At 38.4% G+C, this 18,311-nt stretch overlaps 1 protein-coding gene across 1 annotated transcript in view; it reads right to left on the bottom strand.

The window, feature by feature from the left end:
• The window catches only part of megf6b (multiple EGF-like-domains 6b), a 187,312-nt gene that overhangs the window by 144,989 nt on the left and 24,012 nt on the right, over positions 1 to 18,311 (bottom strand). Inside the window, exon 5 of the mRNA XM_061888339.1 lies at positions 2,808 to 2,912. Within this exon, the coding sequence (XP_061744323.1) occupies positions 2,808 to 2,912 (105 nt within the window). The remainder of the gene's footprint in view (positions 1 to 2,807; positions 2,913 to 18,311) is intronic.

The following is an 18,311-nucleotide window of genomic DNA, read 5'->3' as shown; positions in this document are numbered from 1 at the left end:
CAGTACTTACTTTCAATTTTTTTTTAAATACATCAATGTAGTATCTCAGATAGCGTCTGATGAGAAAACCTTAATTTCAGCCAGACTTAAGACTTGACTTGGCATTGCTCCTCAAAGTCTTAAGACTTAAGACTTGACTTGGACAAAAAACAACTGAATATGTCTGATAGGACCTGAGAAACCGAAAAATTGCATGATTCATTTTTCCCCCCCCACCGTTGTCTGTGCAATTATACAGACCTGCGACAAAGAGCACACCTATCAAGCAACTATTCTTTTGAACATAATCTCTGTTCTCCAAAAAATATTTACACATTCACACCAGAAGTTATCTAATATTCTGAATGACCTCAATGGCTAAATGTTGGTGCTATGTCCGGGAACGTGTGCTTTCTGCAAGAAAGGCAGCAACCATACCATCAGACCACCAGCGCAAAAGTGCAACAAATAGTTTTTTATTATTCACCAAAACATAAATTACTTGTAGTGTAAAGCTGTAAAATAAAGGTTGTTATGCAATGAATGCATGTAAAATATTCAGGAATTTTAGACATTTTTAGAATATGACCGCTTCTATATTAGCTACCTCTCTTTGTTTACAATGTATATTTTCTGCTGGATCTACTCTCTATTGTATGCTGCAGCTGTTACATATACTGTAATACTGTACATGGTAAATGGGATTTGTTATATATTGTATATATTATATAAAAATAAACTATAACATAATAATATAATAGATCAGTATATATTATACAAACCCCGTTTCCATATGAGTGGTGAAAGTGTGTTTGATGTAAATATAAACGGAATACAATGATTTGCAAATCCTTTTCAACCCATATTCATCTGAATATGCTACAAATACAAAATATTTGATGTTCAAACTCATAAACTAAATTTTTTTTTGCAAATAATAATTAATTTAGAATTTCATGACTGCAACACGTGCCAAAGTAGTTGGGAAAGGGCATGTTCACCACTGTGTTACATCACCTTTTCTTTTAACTACACTCAATAAACGTTTGGGAACTGAGTAAACTAATTGTTGAAGCTTTGAAGGTGGAATTCTTTCTCATTCTTGTTTTATGTAGAGTTTTAGTCGTTCAACTCCGCTGACGTATTTTACGCTTCATAATGTGCCACACATTTTTAATGGGAGACAAGTCTTGACTGCAGGCGGGCTAGGAAAGTACCCGCACTCTTTTTTTTACGAAGCCACGCTGTTGTAACACGTGCTGAATGTGGCTTGGCATCGTCTTGCTGAAATAAGCAGGGGCGTCCATGAAAAAGACGGCGCTTAGATGGCAGCATATGTTGTTTCAAAACCTGTAAGTACCTTTCAGCATTAAGGGTGCCTTCACAGATGTGTAAGTTACCCATGCCTTGGGCACTAATGCACCCCCATACCATCACAGATGCTGGCTTTTGAACTTTGCGTCGATATCAGTCTGGATGGTTCACTTCCCCTTTGGTTCGGATGACTCGATGTTGAATATTTCCCAAAAAAATCTGAAATGTGGACTTGTCAGAGCACAGAACACTTTTCCACTTTGCATTAGTCCATCTTAGATGATCTCGGGCCCAGAGAAGCCGGCTGTGTTTCTGGATGTTGTTGATAAAAGGCTTTCACTTTGCATAGTAGAGCTTTAACTTGCACTTACAGATGTAGCGAAGAAATGTATTTAGTGACAGTGGTTTTCTGAAGTGTTCCTGGGCCCATGTGGTGACATCCTTTAGAGATTAATGTCGGTTTTTGATATAGTGCCGTCTGAGGGATCGAAGGTCACGGTCATTCAATGTTGGTTTCCGGCCATGCCACTTACGTGGAGTGATTGTTCCAGATTCTCTAAACCTTTTGATGATATTATGGACCGTGGATGTTGAAATCTCAAAATTTCTTGCAATTGCACTTTGAGAAATGTTGTTCTTAAACTGTTAGACTATTTGCTCACATAGTTGTGGACAAAGGGGTGTACCTCGCCCCATCCTTTCTTGTGAAAGACTGAGCATTTTTTGGGAAGCTGGTTTTGTACCCAATCATGGCACCCACCTGTTCTCAATTAGCCTGCACAGCTGTGGGATGTTCCAAATAAGTGTTTGATGAGCATTCCTCAACTTTATCAGTATTTATTGCCACCTTTCCCAACTTCTTTGTCAAGTGTTGCTGGCATCAAATTTTAAAAGTAATGATTATTTGCAAATTAAAAAAATGTGTATCAGTTTGAACATCAAATATTTTGTCTTTGTAGTGCATTCAACTGAATATGGGTTGAAAAGGATTTGCAAATCATTGTATTCTGTTTATATTTACATATAACACACTTTCCCAACTCATATGGAAACGGGGTTTGTATATTGTATATATATCATGGAAATATTACATATATGTTATATTGTATATTGCTACAATGGTACATTTCTTTGTCTACTTTATACCTGCATTATCCTTTCCATCCTTACCCTTACCATCCTTTGTAACTGAGTAACTGTGTGGAACAATTTCCCTCGAGGATCAATAAAGTTTGTCTAAGTCTAAGACGTGCAAGGTGTCTGTTCTTTATGTGTGATTTCTGTTTTTGCCTGAACACAATATTGCAATTGCTGACCTTCGACATTTCCCACAAAATCTTATCACTTCAACGAGGTGTCATAATCCACAGCGTTTGGGGGGCTTTGATCTTTGACCCCAATGTTCTCATTAGTTGGCTGCATGAACACGTGCCGAATTGGAAGATATTTGAAACCCGTCACGGAAGCAAAGCCGGCGACGTAGCCTCCTAGCAAGCGCGTGGAATTGTACTCACCATACTGGCAGCTGGGCCCATTGAAGCCTGCAGGACAGTCGCATAGCTGGGTGGACCCCTCCCGACATTGACCCCCGTTGAAGCACACGCCGTAGCTGCACACGGCTGCAAGTGACACATGGAGACAAGAAGAAGAAACACAGGTGAGTACAGAACTGCTTTATCAAAGACTCATCTTCACTAAAATTCATCACAGTGCAATCCCTGCATTCTCTTAAAGGCCTACTGAAACCCACTACTACCGACCACGCAGCCTGATAGTTTATATATCAATGATGAAATATTAACATTGCAACACATGCCAATACGGCCGGTTTAGTTTACTAAATTGCAATTTTAAATGTCCCGCTGAGTTTCCTGTTGAAAACGTCGCAGAATGATGACGCTTATGTTGATGCGTGTGTGTGTGATGTTATTGGTTGGAGCGGACATTTTATCCCAGCACCACACACAGCCAAAAGTCGTCTCTTTTCATCGCATAAGTACACAGTATTTTGGACATCTGTGTTGCTGAATCTTTTGCAATTTGTTCAATTAATAATGGAGGAGTAAAAGAAGAAAGGTGGAGGTGGGAAGCTTTTAGCCTTTAGCCATACAAGCACACGGTGTTTCCTTGTTTAAAATTCCCGGAGGTGAAGCTTTACTATGGATCAGAGCGGTCAAGCGAACATGGATCCTGACTACATCGACTACATGTTGACCGGCAGTTTTTGGTGAGGAAATTGTGGAAATAAGTCGCCTGTTACCGGAGATCAGCGGAGCTTCTGTTGCGCTGCAGCTTCGTGACTTCCCTCAGAGACGTATTGTTGCATTTGAACTACTGTATTGTTGATAATAGAGGTAAACTATTGGTTTTGTTCATGATCAATAGCGCTTTTTCTATTGGTATTTGTATTGCTCCAGTTTTAGTGTAAAAATGCTCATTGTCATTACTATATTATTATTTATTTCACTAACTGCTTATTTGCTATCACTTTTACGATCATATTTGTACATATTGTATCTGCTGGTGTTGTTCTATTGTTGTTGTTGTTGTTGTTATTGTTGTATTAGCTGTTGTTGTTTTTGTCTCTCTGTCTAATCCCCCTCTTATCCCCACAATTTCCCCCTCTGTCTTCTTTTTTTTCTCTTTCTATCCCCTCCTGCTCCGGCCCGGCTGCACCAAATGATAATATAAATACATTTAACAAAGTCAAATTCAAATAAGGCAACAAGAGAAGTATCCCACACTTCTCTTTTGTAAAGCAAATCTGAACAGCCGATATGGGCATCTACATCAACTATATGATTTGCCTGAGAAGCTGGACAGGACAAAAAAAAAAAAAAGAGACTGGCGTCAACACACCCGTGGACACACCCCTCCGACTATCAGGTACTATTTAACTCACTAAAACACTAGCAACACAATAGAACGATAAGGGATTTCGCAGAATTATCCTATTAAATGTGTCTAAAAACATCTGAATCGATCCCAATGCAATCGCCTTTTTTTATTTTGACTTTTTTTTTTCTAGTCCATCCATCCATCCATTTTCTACCGCTTATTCCCTTTCTGGGTCACGGGGGGCGCTGGCGCCTATCTAAGCTACAATCTGGCGGAAGGCGGGGTACACCCTGTACAAGTCGCCACCTCATCGCAGGGCCAACACAGATAGACAGACAACATTCACACTCACATTCACACACTAGGGCCAATTTAGTGTTGCCAATCAACCTATCCCCAGGTGCATGTCTTTGGAAGTGGGAGGAAGCCGGAGTACCCGGAGGGAACCCACGCATTCACGCGGAGAACATGCAAACACCAGACAGAAAGATCCTCAGCCTGGATTTGAACCCAGGACTGCAGGACCTTTGTATTGTGAGGCAGACGCACTAACCCCTCTGCCACCATGAAGCCCTTTTTTCTAGTCCGTCACTCTAAATTTCCTCATCCACGAATCTTTCATCCTCGCTCAAATTAATGGGGAAATTGTTGCTTTCTCGGTCCAAATAGCTCTCGCTACTGGAGGCTCACATTATAAACAATGTTCAGATGTGAGGAGCTCCACAACCCGTGACGTCACGCGCACATCGTCTGCTACTTCCGGTACAGGCAAGGCTTTTTTATTAGCGACCAAAAGTTGCGAACTTTATCGTGGATGTTCTCTACTAAATCCTTTCAGCAAAAATATGGCAATATCTTGAAATGATCAAGTATGACACATAGAATGGACCTGCTATCCCCGTTTGAATAAGAAAATCACATTTCAGTAGGCCTTTAAAATTAGAGAGAAAACATCTCCATTCAGAACTAAACCCAATGCATGACTGGAGTACTTCCAAGGGAAAGAGTCCTGTTTCCCACACACAGATTAGATATGTGAAGAAACTGACTGCACTTTACATTCACTGCAGGACACCGCATGTATTTGTTTCTGTGACCCAACTCAGGCGATCTGCACATTTTTCAAGATCAAACTGAAATACTTTTAACACCCATAATTGGTAAATAGATAAGACTATATCATGGCAAATAAAAAGACAAATGTGTTTTTTGGATGTTTGCCTATAATTCCCAATCTCCCAAGGACACATACAGTCGCGATCAAAAGTTTACATACACTAGTAAAGAACATAATGTCATGGCTGTCTTGAGTTTCCAATTATTTATAGAACTCTTATTTTTTTTGTGATAGAGTGATTGGAGGACATACTTGTCGGTCACAAAAAAAACATTCATGAAGTTTAGTTCTTTTATGAATTTATTATGGGTCTACTGAAAATGTGACCCATAATAATGAGTCAAAAGTATACATACAGCAATGTTAATATTTGGTTACATGTTGTTTGGCAAGTTTAACTGCAATAAGGCGCTTTTGGTAGCCATCTACAAGCTTCTGGTTGAATTTTTGACCACTCCTCTTGACAAAATTGGTGCAGTTCAGTTAAATTTGTTGGTTTTCTGACATGGACTTGTTTCTTCAGCATTGTCCACATGTTTGAGTCAGGACTTTGGGAAGGCCTTTGTAAAACCTTAATTCTAGCCTGATTTAGCCATTCCTTTACCACTTTTGAAGTGTGTTTGGCGTCATTGTCCTGTTGGAACACCCAACTGCGCCCAATACCCAACCTCCGGGCTGATGATTTTAAGTTTTCCTGAAAAATTTGGAGGGAATCCTTCTTTTTCATTGTCCCATTTAAAGCACCAGTTTCATTGGCAGCAAAACAGGCCTAAAGCATAATACTACCACCACCATGCTTGACAGTGGGTGTGGTTGTCCTGGAATTAAAGGCCTTACCTTTTCTCCTCCAAACATATTGCTGGAAATTGTGTCATTGACATCACATGGACAAAGATAAGACCTTCTGGAGGAAATGTATGTGGTCAGATGAAACTAAAAGTGTGCTGTTTGGCCGCAATACCCAGCAATATGTTTGGAGTTTGTAGAAATGATTGGAAACTCAAGACAGCCATGACATTATGTTATTTATAAGTGTATTTAAAGTTTTGATCGCGACTGTATGATATATTTTTTTATGCTTTCTAATTCGTAAAATATAAGTTTAGTTTAATTTAAGTTTGCTCACGCATTTGTTCACAAAGTGGTTACCCTCTCCCCATCCCTTGTTTGTGAATGACTGAGCATTTCATGGAAGCTGCTTTTATACCCAATCATGGCACCCACCTGTTCCCAATTAGCCTGTTCACCTGAATTTTCAAATAAGTATTTGATGAGCATTCCTCAACTTTCTCAGTCTTTTTTGCCACTTATGCCCGCTTTTTGAAACATTTTGCAGGCATGAAATTTAAAATAATAACAACATTTTCCAGTTTGAATGTAAAATATCTTGTCTTTGCAGTCTATTCAATTGAATATAAGTTGAAAAGGATTTGCAAATCATTGTATTCTGTTTTTATTTACCATTTACACAACGTATCAACTTCACTGGTTTTGGGTTTTGTAATATAAATTGTGTTGAGTTTGTTAGTGTACTGCAAACTACTTCACGTTCATAAACTTTACAAACATAATTAACATTTGAGGACTGGATCGTTTTCGGTGCCTTAAAAAAAACGCTTTGTGTTTAGTTAAAACCAAAACAACTTCATAATTTAATTTTAAATATTTATTGTAGATGTTTGAATGTAATTAAAAGGGACATCCACACGTTTTACGCTCTCTTTAATGAGCCTGTAATGATGACTATGGAAACAGCAGTTGTGCAGTCAGTGTCACAACTCGGACTTGGACGTGGGTTGTTTTCCCGAGTTGCAAAGCGAATGGAGTGGAAACGGCGTGAAGGTAAAGACGTCTTTATTTTAACACTAAAACTAAAAACAGGAACCAACAAAAAGCGTGCACAATGGCGGTACAAAAAACTGGGCTATGAAACAAAAGACTCGCACAAAGGCAATTAAATATAAACATCCATCCATCCATTTTCTACCGCTTATTCCCTTCTGGGGTCGCGGGGGGCGCTGGTGCCTATCTCAGCTACAATCGAGCGGAAGGCGGGGTACACCCAGGACAAGTCGCCACCTCATCACAGGGCCAACTATAAACATGAAACAAAAACTTGCACTGTGGCATAAATAAAAAGAAAACTTACTGTGACAAGGGTGTGAGAAAAGCAGCATGGATATCGTGGGTGCAGGAGATGATGTTGCCAGGCTGACTACCTGGTAACTGTCGCTTAAATAATACCCGTGATTGAACAGGTGCGTGACATGACAGGTGAAACTAATAAGTTGCTATGGTAATGAGAGAAACAAGGAAGTGCAAAAGCGGGAAACAATTGTCCAAAAAAATAACCAAACATGACAAAAACGAAACATGATTTCCTGGGCCTGACAGTCAGGAAATAAGGAGGTTTAGGCAATGTTAGAGAATTACCTGGCATTTCGAAACATTTTCTTGATTATATGACCACGTATGGCCAATAAATGACGGCATTGATGGCGGATGAGTTTCAGTTTTGGGCACGTCCGACCTGTAGGAGGCCAGACCCACGACAAGTTGGGAGGACTATGTCTACTGGCTGGCCTGGGAACGCCTCGGGATCCCCCAGGAAGAGCTGGACGAAGTGGCTGGGGAGAGGAAAGTCTGGGCTACCCTACTTAGGCTTCTGCCCCCGTGATCTAACCTCGGATAAGCGGAATATGATGGATGGAGTTTCAACAAAATGCACATCTTGACAGAAGCTGCTTCTTTTTATCAATCATGTTAGGGAGTGCTGACCTTAAAATTCCGGCGGTGATGAGCTAAACCGTGTTTCTCCCCCCTACCCCACTTCCACTCGCTACTTCCAACCACGATAGGCATCAATGGTATGAACATGACAGACTGGAAGGAGACTGCTTGATCCCATCCAGTACATTCTAGAGTGTGTCCTGACTCCTGTACCTGCACATTGCTCACACTCCCTGTCTGGCCTTTTACATGCTGCTGGACTGTCATGATTAATGTGAGTGTATGGAATGTGACGCTCCACCTCAGAGGTGAGGTTCACATGTTCCGGCCTTCTATGTGTCTCACGTTTAAATTCTTTGGATTTTACATCCTTGCAAGCCAATCGACATGCAACCAGGCGATACCCAATGCTTTTTAGTATTTACACGGCCCTTACTATATTAATGATGGTAGTCATGTAAAAAAACTAACATTGTCATTATTTTCTAACAGAAGTAATGTGTTTTTATGGTCATTTTTGACATCTATCAGAACACAATGTGCCAAAACTGGCAAGTGTGCCTTATTACTTAAGCTTTTTTGGAAGATACGCTAACCCAGTGGTTCTCAAATGGGGGTACGCGTACCCCTGGGGGTACTTGAAGGTATGCCAAGGGGTACGTGAGATTTTTTTTAAATATTCTAAAAATAGCAACAATTCAAAAATACTTTTTTGAATTGTTTTTCATGTCGGACGTCTGGTCACTTATAGCAGTGGTTCTCAACCTTTTTTTTAGTGACGTACCCCCAGTGAACATGTTTTTAATTCAAGTACCCCCTAATCAGAGCAAAGCACATTTGGTTGAAAAAAAGAGATAAAGAAGTAAAATACAGCACTATGTCATCAGTTTCTGATTTATTAAATTGTATAACAGTGCAAAATATTGCTCATTTGTAGTAGTCTTTCTTGAATTATTTGGAAAAAAGATATAAAAATAACTAAAAACTTGTTGAAATATAAACAAGTGATTCAATTATAAAAAAAATATTTCTACACATAGAAGTAATCATCAACTTAAAGTGCCCTCTTTGGGGATTGTAATAGAGATCCATCTGGATTCATGAACTTATTTCTAAACATTTCTTCACAAAAACAGAAATATTTATGTAACATGTCCACAAAAAATCTAGCTGTCAACACTGAATATTGCATTGTTGCATTTCTTTTCACAATTTATGAACTTACATTCATGTTTTGTTGAAGTATTGTTCAATAAATATATTTATAAAAGGATTTTTGAATTGTTGCTATTTTTAGAATATTTTTGAAAAATCTCACGTATCCCTTAGCATACCTTCAAGTACCCCCAGGGGTACGCTTACCCCCATTCGAGAACCACTGTTATATGCTATAAGTCACTAGTTCTCAAATGGGGGTACGTGTACCCCTGGGGTACTTGAAGGTATGCCAAGAGGGAAGGTGAGATTATTTCGAAATATTCTAAAAATAGAAACATTTCAAAAATCCTTTATAGATATATTTATTGAATAATACTTCAACAAAATATGAATGTAAGTTCATAAACTGTGAAAAAAACACAAGGCAATATTCAGTGTCGACAGCTAGATTTTTTGTGGACATCTTCCATAAGTATTGATGTTAAAGATTTATTTTTTGTGAAATTTTTTTTAGAATTAATTTTATGAATCCAGATGGATCTCTATTACAATCCCCAAAGAGGGCACTTTAAGTTGATGATTACTTCTATGTGTAGAAATCTTTATTTATAATTGAATCACTTGTTTATTTTTCAACAAGTTTTTAGTTATTTTTATATCTTTTTTTTCCAAATAGTTCAAGAAAGACCACTACAAATGAGCAGTATTTTGCACTGTTATACAATTTAATAAAACAGAAACTGATGACATAGTGCTGTATTTGACTTCTTTATCTCTTTTTTTCAACTAAAAATGCTTTGCTTTGATTAGGGGGTACTTGTATTAAAAAAAAATTCACAGGGGGTACATCACTGAAAAAAGGTTGAGAACCAAAACCCAAAACCAGTAAAGTTGGCACGTTGTGTAAATCGTAAATAAAAACAAAAAGCAATGATTTTCAAATCTTTTTCAACCTATATTCAATTGTAAAGACAAGATATTTAACATTCGAACTGGAAAACTTTTTTATTTTTTGCAAATATTAGATTATTTGGAATTTGATGTCTGCAACATGTTTTGAAAAAGCTGGCACAAGTGGCAAAAAAGACTCAGAAAGCTGAGGAATGCTCATCAAACACTTATTTGAAAAATCAGGTGAACATGCTAAATGGGAACAGGTGGGTGCCATGATTGGGTATAAAAACAGCTTCCATGAAATGCTTAGTCATTCACAAACAAGGATGGGGTGAGGGTCACCACTTTCTGAACATGAGCAAATTGTCCAACAGTTTAAGAACAACATTTCTCAATGAGCTATTGCAAGGAATTAAGGGATTTCACCATCTATGGTCCGTAATATTATCCAAGGGTTAAGAGAATCTGGAGAAATCACTGCACATAAAACTGAATGCCTTTGACCTTTGAACCTTCAGGGGGTACTGCATCAAAAACTGACATCAGTGTGTAAAGGATATCACCACATGGGCTCAGAAACACTTCAGAAAACCACTGTCAGTAACTTCAGTTTGTAGCTACATCTGCAAGTGCAAGTTAAAACTTTATCAGTGCTCGGGAAACAGGTGAGCATCCCGAACACCAATCAGAGACAGGTGAAAACAATAAGCAACCATGGCAACCGAAATAAACTCAATGGTGCTCAAAAACAGGAACTGAGAAAGTTCAAAACTAACAGAAAATAACAAAACATGATTTGGGCCACGGATCATAACACTACGTAGATGAGGCAATTCCAGAAGGAATTGCGTGTGAATGCTCCAATGCTGAAGTTGAACTGAAATTCTGGAATTATTTTAGAATTGTTGAAGGTAGATCACACAATTCCCAAACAAGCTGAATATTTTGAAGTTGGAACCGTTTGAATCAGATGAAAAATGTGTTGTGGAACTTTGAAAAATGTCTCAATGATTTCAATGGGAATTTCCCCAAAATTTGGGAATTTTAAGAAAAGTGGGAATTTTTTGGAAAATGGCAAATAATTTGGTCTGAATGAGTTGAAATGTTTGGTGTGGGAATTTTTCAAATCGGTCGAGAAATTTTGAAGTAGTAACATGTTGAAATAGAATAGAATATAAAGTACTTTATTGATCCCTGGGGGAAATTCAGCACCACAGTTCGCTCACTAGAGACAATAATAATAATAAAAAATATAATATATATTATATATAATACATAATATATGAATAATATCGATATATTATACATATATTCTACATTTAAGTGCAGTCAAGAAGGAACATATGCATTATAATCTGATAGCTGTTGGTATGAAGGACCTCCTGTGTCGCTCCATGTTGCATTTTGGGATGATGAGAAAATGAGAATCGGTATAACTGAATTCCTGGATTTTGGGGAAAACCAGGAATTTTCCCAGTTCAAGAAACAAATTTGTTTTTTTATCCTGACTAATAGGAATGTTTTGACGTTAGAACGGTTAAAAGGGGTTGAAAAATGTGGAAAGAGTAGTCGCCAGAAAAAAAGGGTGGAAATAAGGATTTGGAAAACCAGGAATTCTGCAAAATCCTGGAAATTTTTTGAACTTGGAAAAATGGTACCGTACTTTTCGGAGTATAAGTCACTCTGGAGTATAAGTCACATTTTTGGGGGAAATGTATTGGATAAAACCCAACACCAAGAATAGACATTTGAAAGGCAATTTAAAATAAATAAAGAATAGTGAACAACAGGCTGAATAAGTGTACGTTATATGACGCATAAATAACCAACTGAGAAGGTGCCTGGTATGTTAACGTAACATATTATGGTAATAACATATAGAACATGCTATATGTTTACCAAACAATCTGTCACTCCTAAATGCTAAAACCAATGAAATCTTATACGTCTAGTCTCTTACGTGAATGAGCTAAATAAAAATTCGGTAATGTGTTAATAATTTCACACATAAGTCGCTCCTGAGTATTGTGACGCTTAGCTGGCATCGTGGTGCGTGTTTGTTCTCTCGAGGATGCAGTCGGAATGGAACACAGCGTGAAGTTAGGAATGAAGATTTATTTTTACTATAAAATAGACTAAGAACCAAAAATACTTGCACAAAGGCACTAACAACAAAAAAACAACAGAACTAGCATGTGAGCTACAAAGAACTAAGGACACTAGCATGTGAGCTAGGAAAATAAACACACAAATTGCATTAAAGCTAATTGAGTTCAAAAAGGTAGTTACCACAATGCGGGATAGCGACGTCACCTGTTGCATGGAAAGCAAATTTACATTGCGAGACCGAAGGAACAAAAAGGCCAGGCTTAAATAGAGACAGAAATTAGGAGGCAGGTGCGCGCGTCAAAACACAAGGCAGGTGACACAAATGTGTAGTCATGACAACCGAACAAAACAGGAAGTGCCACCAGGAACTAAGGAAGACAACATTACAGAACACGATACCCAGACGGAACAAAAACAGAATATGACATGATCCAAGTAGTGGATCATGACAAGTATAAGTCGAACCCCCGGCCAAACTATGAAAAAAAAACTGCAATTTATAGTCTGAAAAATACGGTAGGTTGAATTTCCAGGATGGTGGATTGTGTTAAAGGTGGAATGGTTTGAATCCGTTGAAAAATATGGAAATGGTAGAAGTTTGAAAAACGGGCAATTCATTCTGAATGGGGAAAAAAATCTCCCGGAAAACCTGGATTTCTGGGAAATCTGGGAATTTTTGCTATTTGACCAAAGAAAGCCCGCGATTCCCAAATAGGATGAACAGTTTGAAGTTGGAACGGTTTGAATTGGGTGAAAAATGTAGAAGATAGACTGCGGCAAAATCTGAAGAAGTTGAATAAATAGATGAGTTTTGGTGCTAGAAAAATGCTTTGGAGCATTCACACATATGTAGTGGATGTTTTGCCAACTTTTAGCCAAAACATCCACTTGTCATCACATTTCAGACAAGGGCTGAACAGTTGGAAGCATCCAGACGGTTTCACCTCACAGCACCATCTTTTTTTTAAGCGTCTCGCCCCCATCCCGCGTCCCATATGCTGCTTAATCCTCGCTGAATCCAGTCTGGCGAAAGGCTCTCCACTACAAAGACACCTTCTCCACTGAGGATTAGAAGGCACACAAAGCAGGGCCAGCGACTCTTGCTGAGCCGCTAAAAAGCCCCGAAAAGCAAGTGTCACCGCTGGGAGGAGCACATCAGCACAGTGTTTGTTTAGGCTTTGACCGTCAGAGTGCGGCCCAGACGGGGGCCACTTTCTGCAGACTAGAGGAGTCACGCTCAGGGGCTCCGTTTAGGTCCAATGCTGCACTTTGTGGCTAAGGAATCATATTCAGCTACACAGTGGAATGTGTCACTCTAAAAAAAAAAAAGTTATTTTGAAAGTATGAGATTAATTTTGACATGTTGCTTTAAAGGCCAACTGAAATGAGATTTTCTTATTCAAACGGGGATAGCAGGTCCATTCTATGTTTCATTCTTGATCATTTCACGATATTGCCCTATTTTTGCTGAAAGGATTTAGTAGAGAACATCAACGATAACGTTTGCAACTTTAGGTCGCTAATAAAAAAGCCTTGCCTTTACCGGAAGTAGCAGACGATGTGCGCGTGACGTCACGGGTTGTAGAGCTCCTCACATCCTCACATTGTTTATAATCATAGCTTCCAGCAGCAAGAGCTATTTGGACCGAGAAAGCGACAATTTCCCCTTTCATTTGAGCCAGGATCAAAGATTCGTGGATGAGGAAAGTGAGAGTGAGGCACAAATGCAGTAACATATTTCATTTATCATTCTATTATTTTAGTCAAAATAATGAGGGAAGAGCTGTAAAAATTTTACATTAATCCACTTGTTCATTTACTAAGTTCTATTTTGGTTTCATTTGACCACATGGCTTTCTCCCATGACTCCTCTGGATCATCCAGGTGGTCATTGGCAAACTTCAGAAAGGCCTGGACATGGGCCTTTCTCACCAAGCTGCTGCCCAATTGTCCCACAGCCTTTTCCAGCCTTGTGGAGCTCTACAATTTTGTCTCTGGTCTCGTTTGACAGCTCTTTGGTCTTTCCCATGGTAGCAGTTGGACATTGACTGACTGTGGGAGGCACAGGTGACTTTAATGAGCTCAAAGGGGTGGTGGGTGGGTGATTAGTTGTGGGGTATCCTGGGCATGATGTTAAAGGGCATCCGGCAGCGGAGGCTCCTCTATGGAGTCTTGGGGCACTAGGAGGTTAACCCCTTTACTACTATTACCCCAGGTGGCCCTTGTCAAAGGCATTGTACCTGACTGCCCCCTAGCCAGGGATACGGTGAAGACCTCAATGGCGGAGCAGGCGGAAGACGGTAGATTTAAGAACTACCACAATGGCTGCAGCAGAAAAGGGTCCCCAGTCGTTTTGGACTCACTGGACCCTGACCCGATTCTGTCAAGGATCGTGTGGTGACTGTTTGTGCACCAGTCTCCCCACGTTAAACAAAGTCACGGAAAGGCATCCTCCATAAAGGGATACACCCTTACCAGGAGGATCGTCATACTCGTTCGAGTGACCGCCGATGAGTTGTGGGGTCAAGGTGGACTTTTTTTAAGGGAGACTGATATCTCTTTGAGAGTCATAATTCTTGCTGATTCTTATGTGTGAAAATACTTATGACCCCCAGTAACATACACATAGATCAAGGGTAACATTATCACCAGACCTATGTAAGCGTCAATATATACCTTGATGTTGCAGAAAAAGACCATATGTTTTTTTTAACCGATTTCCGAACTCTAAAAGGGTGAATTTGGCAATTTAATCGCCTTTCAATTGTTCGTCTGTCGGAGCAATGACCTTTCACCCGTGACGTCACATCGTGAAGCGACTCGCCATTTTCTCAAACACATTACACACACCAGGTGAAATCAGCTCTGTTATTTTCCGTTTTTTCAACTGTTTTCCGGTACATTGGAAATATCATGCCTCGTCGGTGTGTTGTCGGAGGGTGTAACAACACGAACGAATTCAAGTTGCAACAGTGGTCAAAAGATGCGAAAGTCCCTCGTTTGTTCCGCACACTGTACCGACGACAGCCATGCTACGACAGAGATGGCAAGAAAGTGTGGATATCCTGCGACACTCAAAGCAGATGAATTTCCAACGATAAAGTCAACGAAATCACAAAGGTGAGTTTTGTTGATGTTATTGACTTATGTGGAGTGTGCTAATCAGACATATTTAGTCACGGCATGACTGCAAGCTAATCGATGCTAACATGCTATGTAGGCTAGCTGTATGTACGTACATATTGCATCATTATGCCTCATTTATAGCTATATTTGCATCCAGCCTTTCCCTCCACCCACAGTTAATGCCAAACAAACACATACCAATCGTTGGTAAGAAGGCGCCCAATTCGTCCGCGCTTCCTCCCGTGCCGCTGTCTGTCGTGATATGGCTCAAAAGCTTCTGTTTCTTCTTTAATTTCGTTTTCGGTACCTGCCTCCACACTCCAACCATCCGTTTCAATACATGCGTGATCTGTTGAATCGCTTACGGCGCTGAAATCCGAGTCTGAATCCGAGCTAATATCGTTATACCTTTCTGTGCTATCCGCCATGTTTGTTTCTGTGTGGTAATGCTGTGACGTCACAGGATAATGGACGGGTGGATATAACGATGGTTAAATCAGGCCCTTTGAAGCCGTTTTTCGGGATATCGCGTGATGGGTAAAATTTTGAGAAAAACATCGAAAAATAAAATAAGCCACTGGGAACTGATTTTTATTGGTTTTACTAAGTAATTGTTATAATCTTCCCCTTTAAAAAAATCCTAAAATGTCATCGTAAGATTTTTCTTTTTAGATTATGTCTCTAACAGTGGAAATACATCTATGATGAACATTTCAGACCTCTCCCTAATATGTAAGTGGGAGAACTTGCAAAATTTCAGGGTGTACAAATACGTGTGGAACTCACTGTAAAGACCACCCATGACCACACTGGACCATTTCCTTTATTAGGGCCACTTGCACATTGCTACCTCTGCCAAGACCACAAAGGGAGGCCAGATCCTATTCAGAAGGACAAACTAAAGGAGCCACAAAGCTATTGTTGCTATCAATCAACGAAATTAGTGACTTCCACTGTGGACTGAACCTGTCCGTCCGCTCTCTCCTAGGACTTAACTCATTCACTCGTCTTTGAACGATGCTTCAAACGGTGGAGTGGAGGAAGTCGCCATCTCAAGAGTCAAGAGCTCTTTAACGCTTCTTCAGAGGAGATGAGCCATCGAGACAAATTAGAGACGTCTCCAAAAACACACAGGAGTCATCTAGGACACTGCACAGTGACCCCTTGTGTTTGCTAGAAATATCCAGTAAGTATTAGTACTGTCTCTAAATGCTTGTGGACAAAATGGCGTAGTTATGTATTCATTTTAAAGTAAGATCAAAGTTTAAATCTTTAATTAAAAAAAAAAAGTCATTAGATTGAGTATTGGCATCTTTTTTAATACAAAATTTGGTTTATATATCATATAGTGTCGTCCCGATAACAATATTTTAGTACTGGTACTGGTACCAAAATGTATTTCGATACTTTTCAGTACTTTTCTAAATAAGGGGGACCACAAAAAATGCATTATTGGCTTTATTTTAACAAAAAAAATCTTAATGTACATTAAATTATATGTTTCTTATTGCAATCAAAGAACAATTTTGTGCTTAATAAAATAGTGAATATACATGACAACTTGTCTTTTAGTAGTAAGTAAGCAAACAAAGGCTCCTAATTTAGTCTGCTGACATATGCAGTAACATATTGTGTCATTTATGATTCTATTATTATATCACAATCATAAAGGACAAGTGGTAGGAAATGAATTATTAATCTACTTGTTCATTTATTGTTAATATCTGCTTATTTTCTCTCTTAACATCATCTATCTACACTTCTGTTAAAATGTAATAATCACTTATTCTTCTGTTGTTTACACACTGTGTCTGCTTGTAAGTACTCCATAATTGTGCGCTGCTGAATATGCTCCTCTGCTCGTAAATCCAGCAATGTCATGAGGAGAGTACCGTTTGTGATTCATTAGTACCGGGATAGTATACCAGTACTGGTATACCGTCTAAAAATAAAAATAAATATAAAATTAAATAATACATGTTTTTAGAAGAAAAAAAAAATGCCAGAAACAAAAGTAATACTTTTTAAATGTTTAAATTATTAGTCATAATATTATAAAAATAAACTGATTATATAAAAAAGTAAAAGAAGGCATTTTTTTATTTTATTTTTTTATCAAAAAAGTTGTGGTGTTGTAGGATTATCATAGAGTAGATAAAGAAAAATTACATTCACAAGTTTCAAGTTTCAAGTTTTTTTAAAGTCATGATGTAACAAAAAGTAATAATTTTGTACAAAAGAAATTAGTAATATTTTTAGATTAATTAATGTTTAATATTACAATATTACAAAATTATTTTTTACAAAATATTTAGGAAAGCAAAAAGACTATTGCAGGAATACTTTTTGAAGTAATATAAGATTCATTGATTTGTTTAAGTTACAAAATTGGAAGGTTTTTCTTTATATAGTCTTTTCAATCAGATTAATCACATTTTGGAATTTGGATTATTCACAATTAATCACAGGTGACTACTCACGTGCATAATAAAATTTTCTCAAGAAAAGACTATTGTATTGATAATTATTTATAATTTTATTGTCAGAATGTCATCCAGGAACATTTTTGAACATTTACTTGAATGTTGTTCATTTATTTTCACAAACCTTGGGAACAGTTTTATTTAAAGTTTGTATTTTGGAGGGAAATTTGCCGGCGAGCACACCAGTCGGAGTCTCTTCACTCATTGTTGTATTTACGTATGCGTTGATCTGATCACTTACTGTATAACAGTTAAAGTAAAAGAGCTTGCACGGTCAAAATAAACTGCATGATTCAGTGTGTTTATGATTAATGCAATATTTTTTTGTCATTATACAAATGCGTTAACTCCTTTTTTTTTTTGACAACCCTGTTTTTTGTTGCAAAAAAGTCCTCCTAAATCAAAAATTAATATTTCTAGCTCAGCTGCATTCCGCCCGAATACAGCTGAGATAGGCTCCAGCGACCCCGAAAGGGACAAGCGGTAGAAAATTGATGGACGGATGGATATTACAAAATTAAAGCGTGATTTTTTTTTTTGCTGGGAAATTGTTTTTTAAGGGA

Source organism: Nerophis ophidion, linkage group LG02, assembly GCF_033978795.1.
Source record: "Nerophis ophidion isolate RoL-2023_Sa linkage group LG02, RoL_Noph_v1.0, whole genome shotgun sequence".
Taxonomy (NCBI): domain Eukaryota; kingdom Metazoa; phylum Chordata; class Actinopteri; order Syngnathiformes; family Syngnathidae; genus Nerophis; species Nerophis ophidion.
The sequence above is the reverse complement of the archived record's forward strand: the minus strand, read 5'-3'. Positions and strand labels throughout refer to the sequence as shown.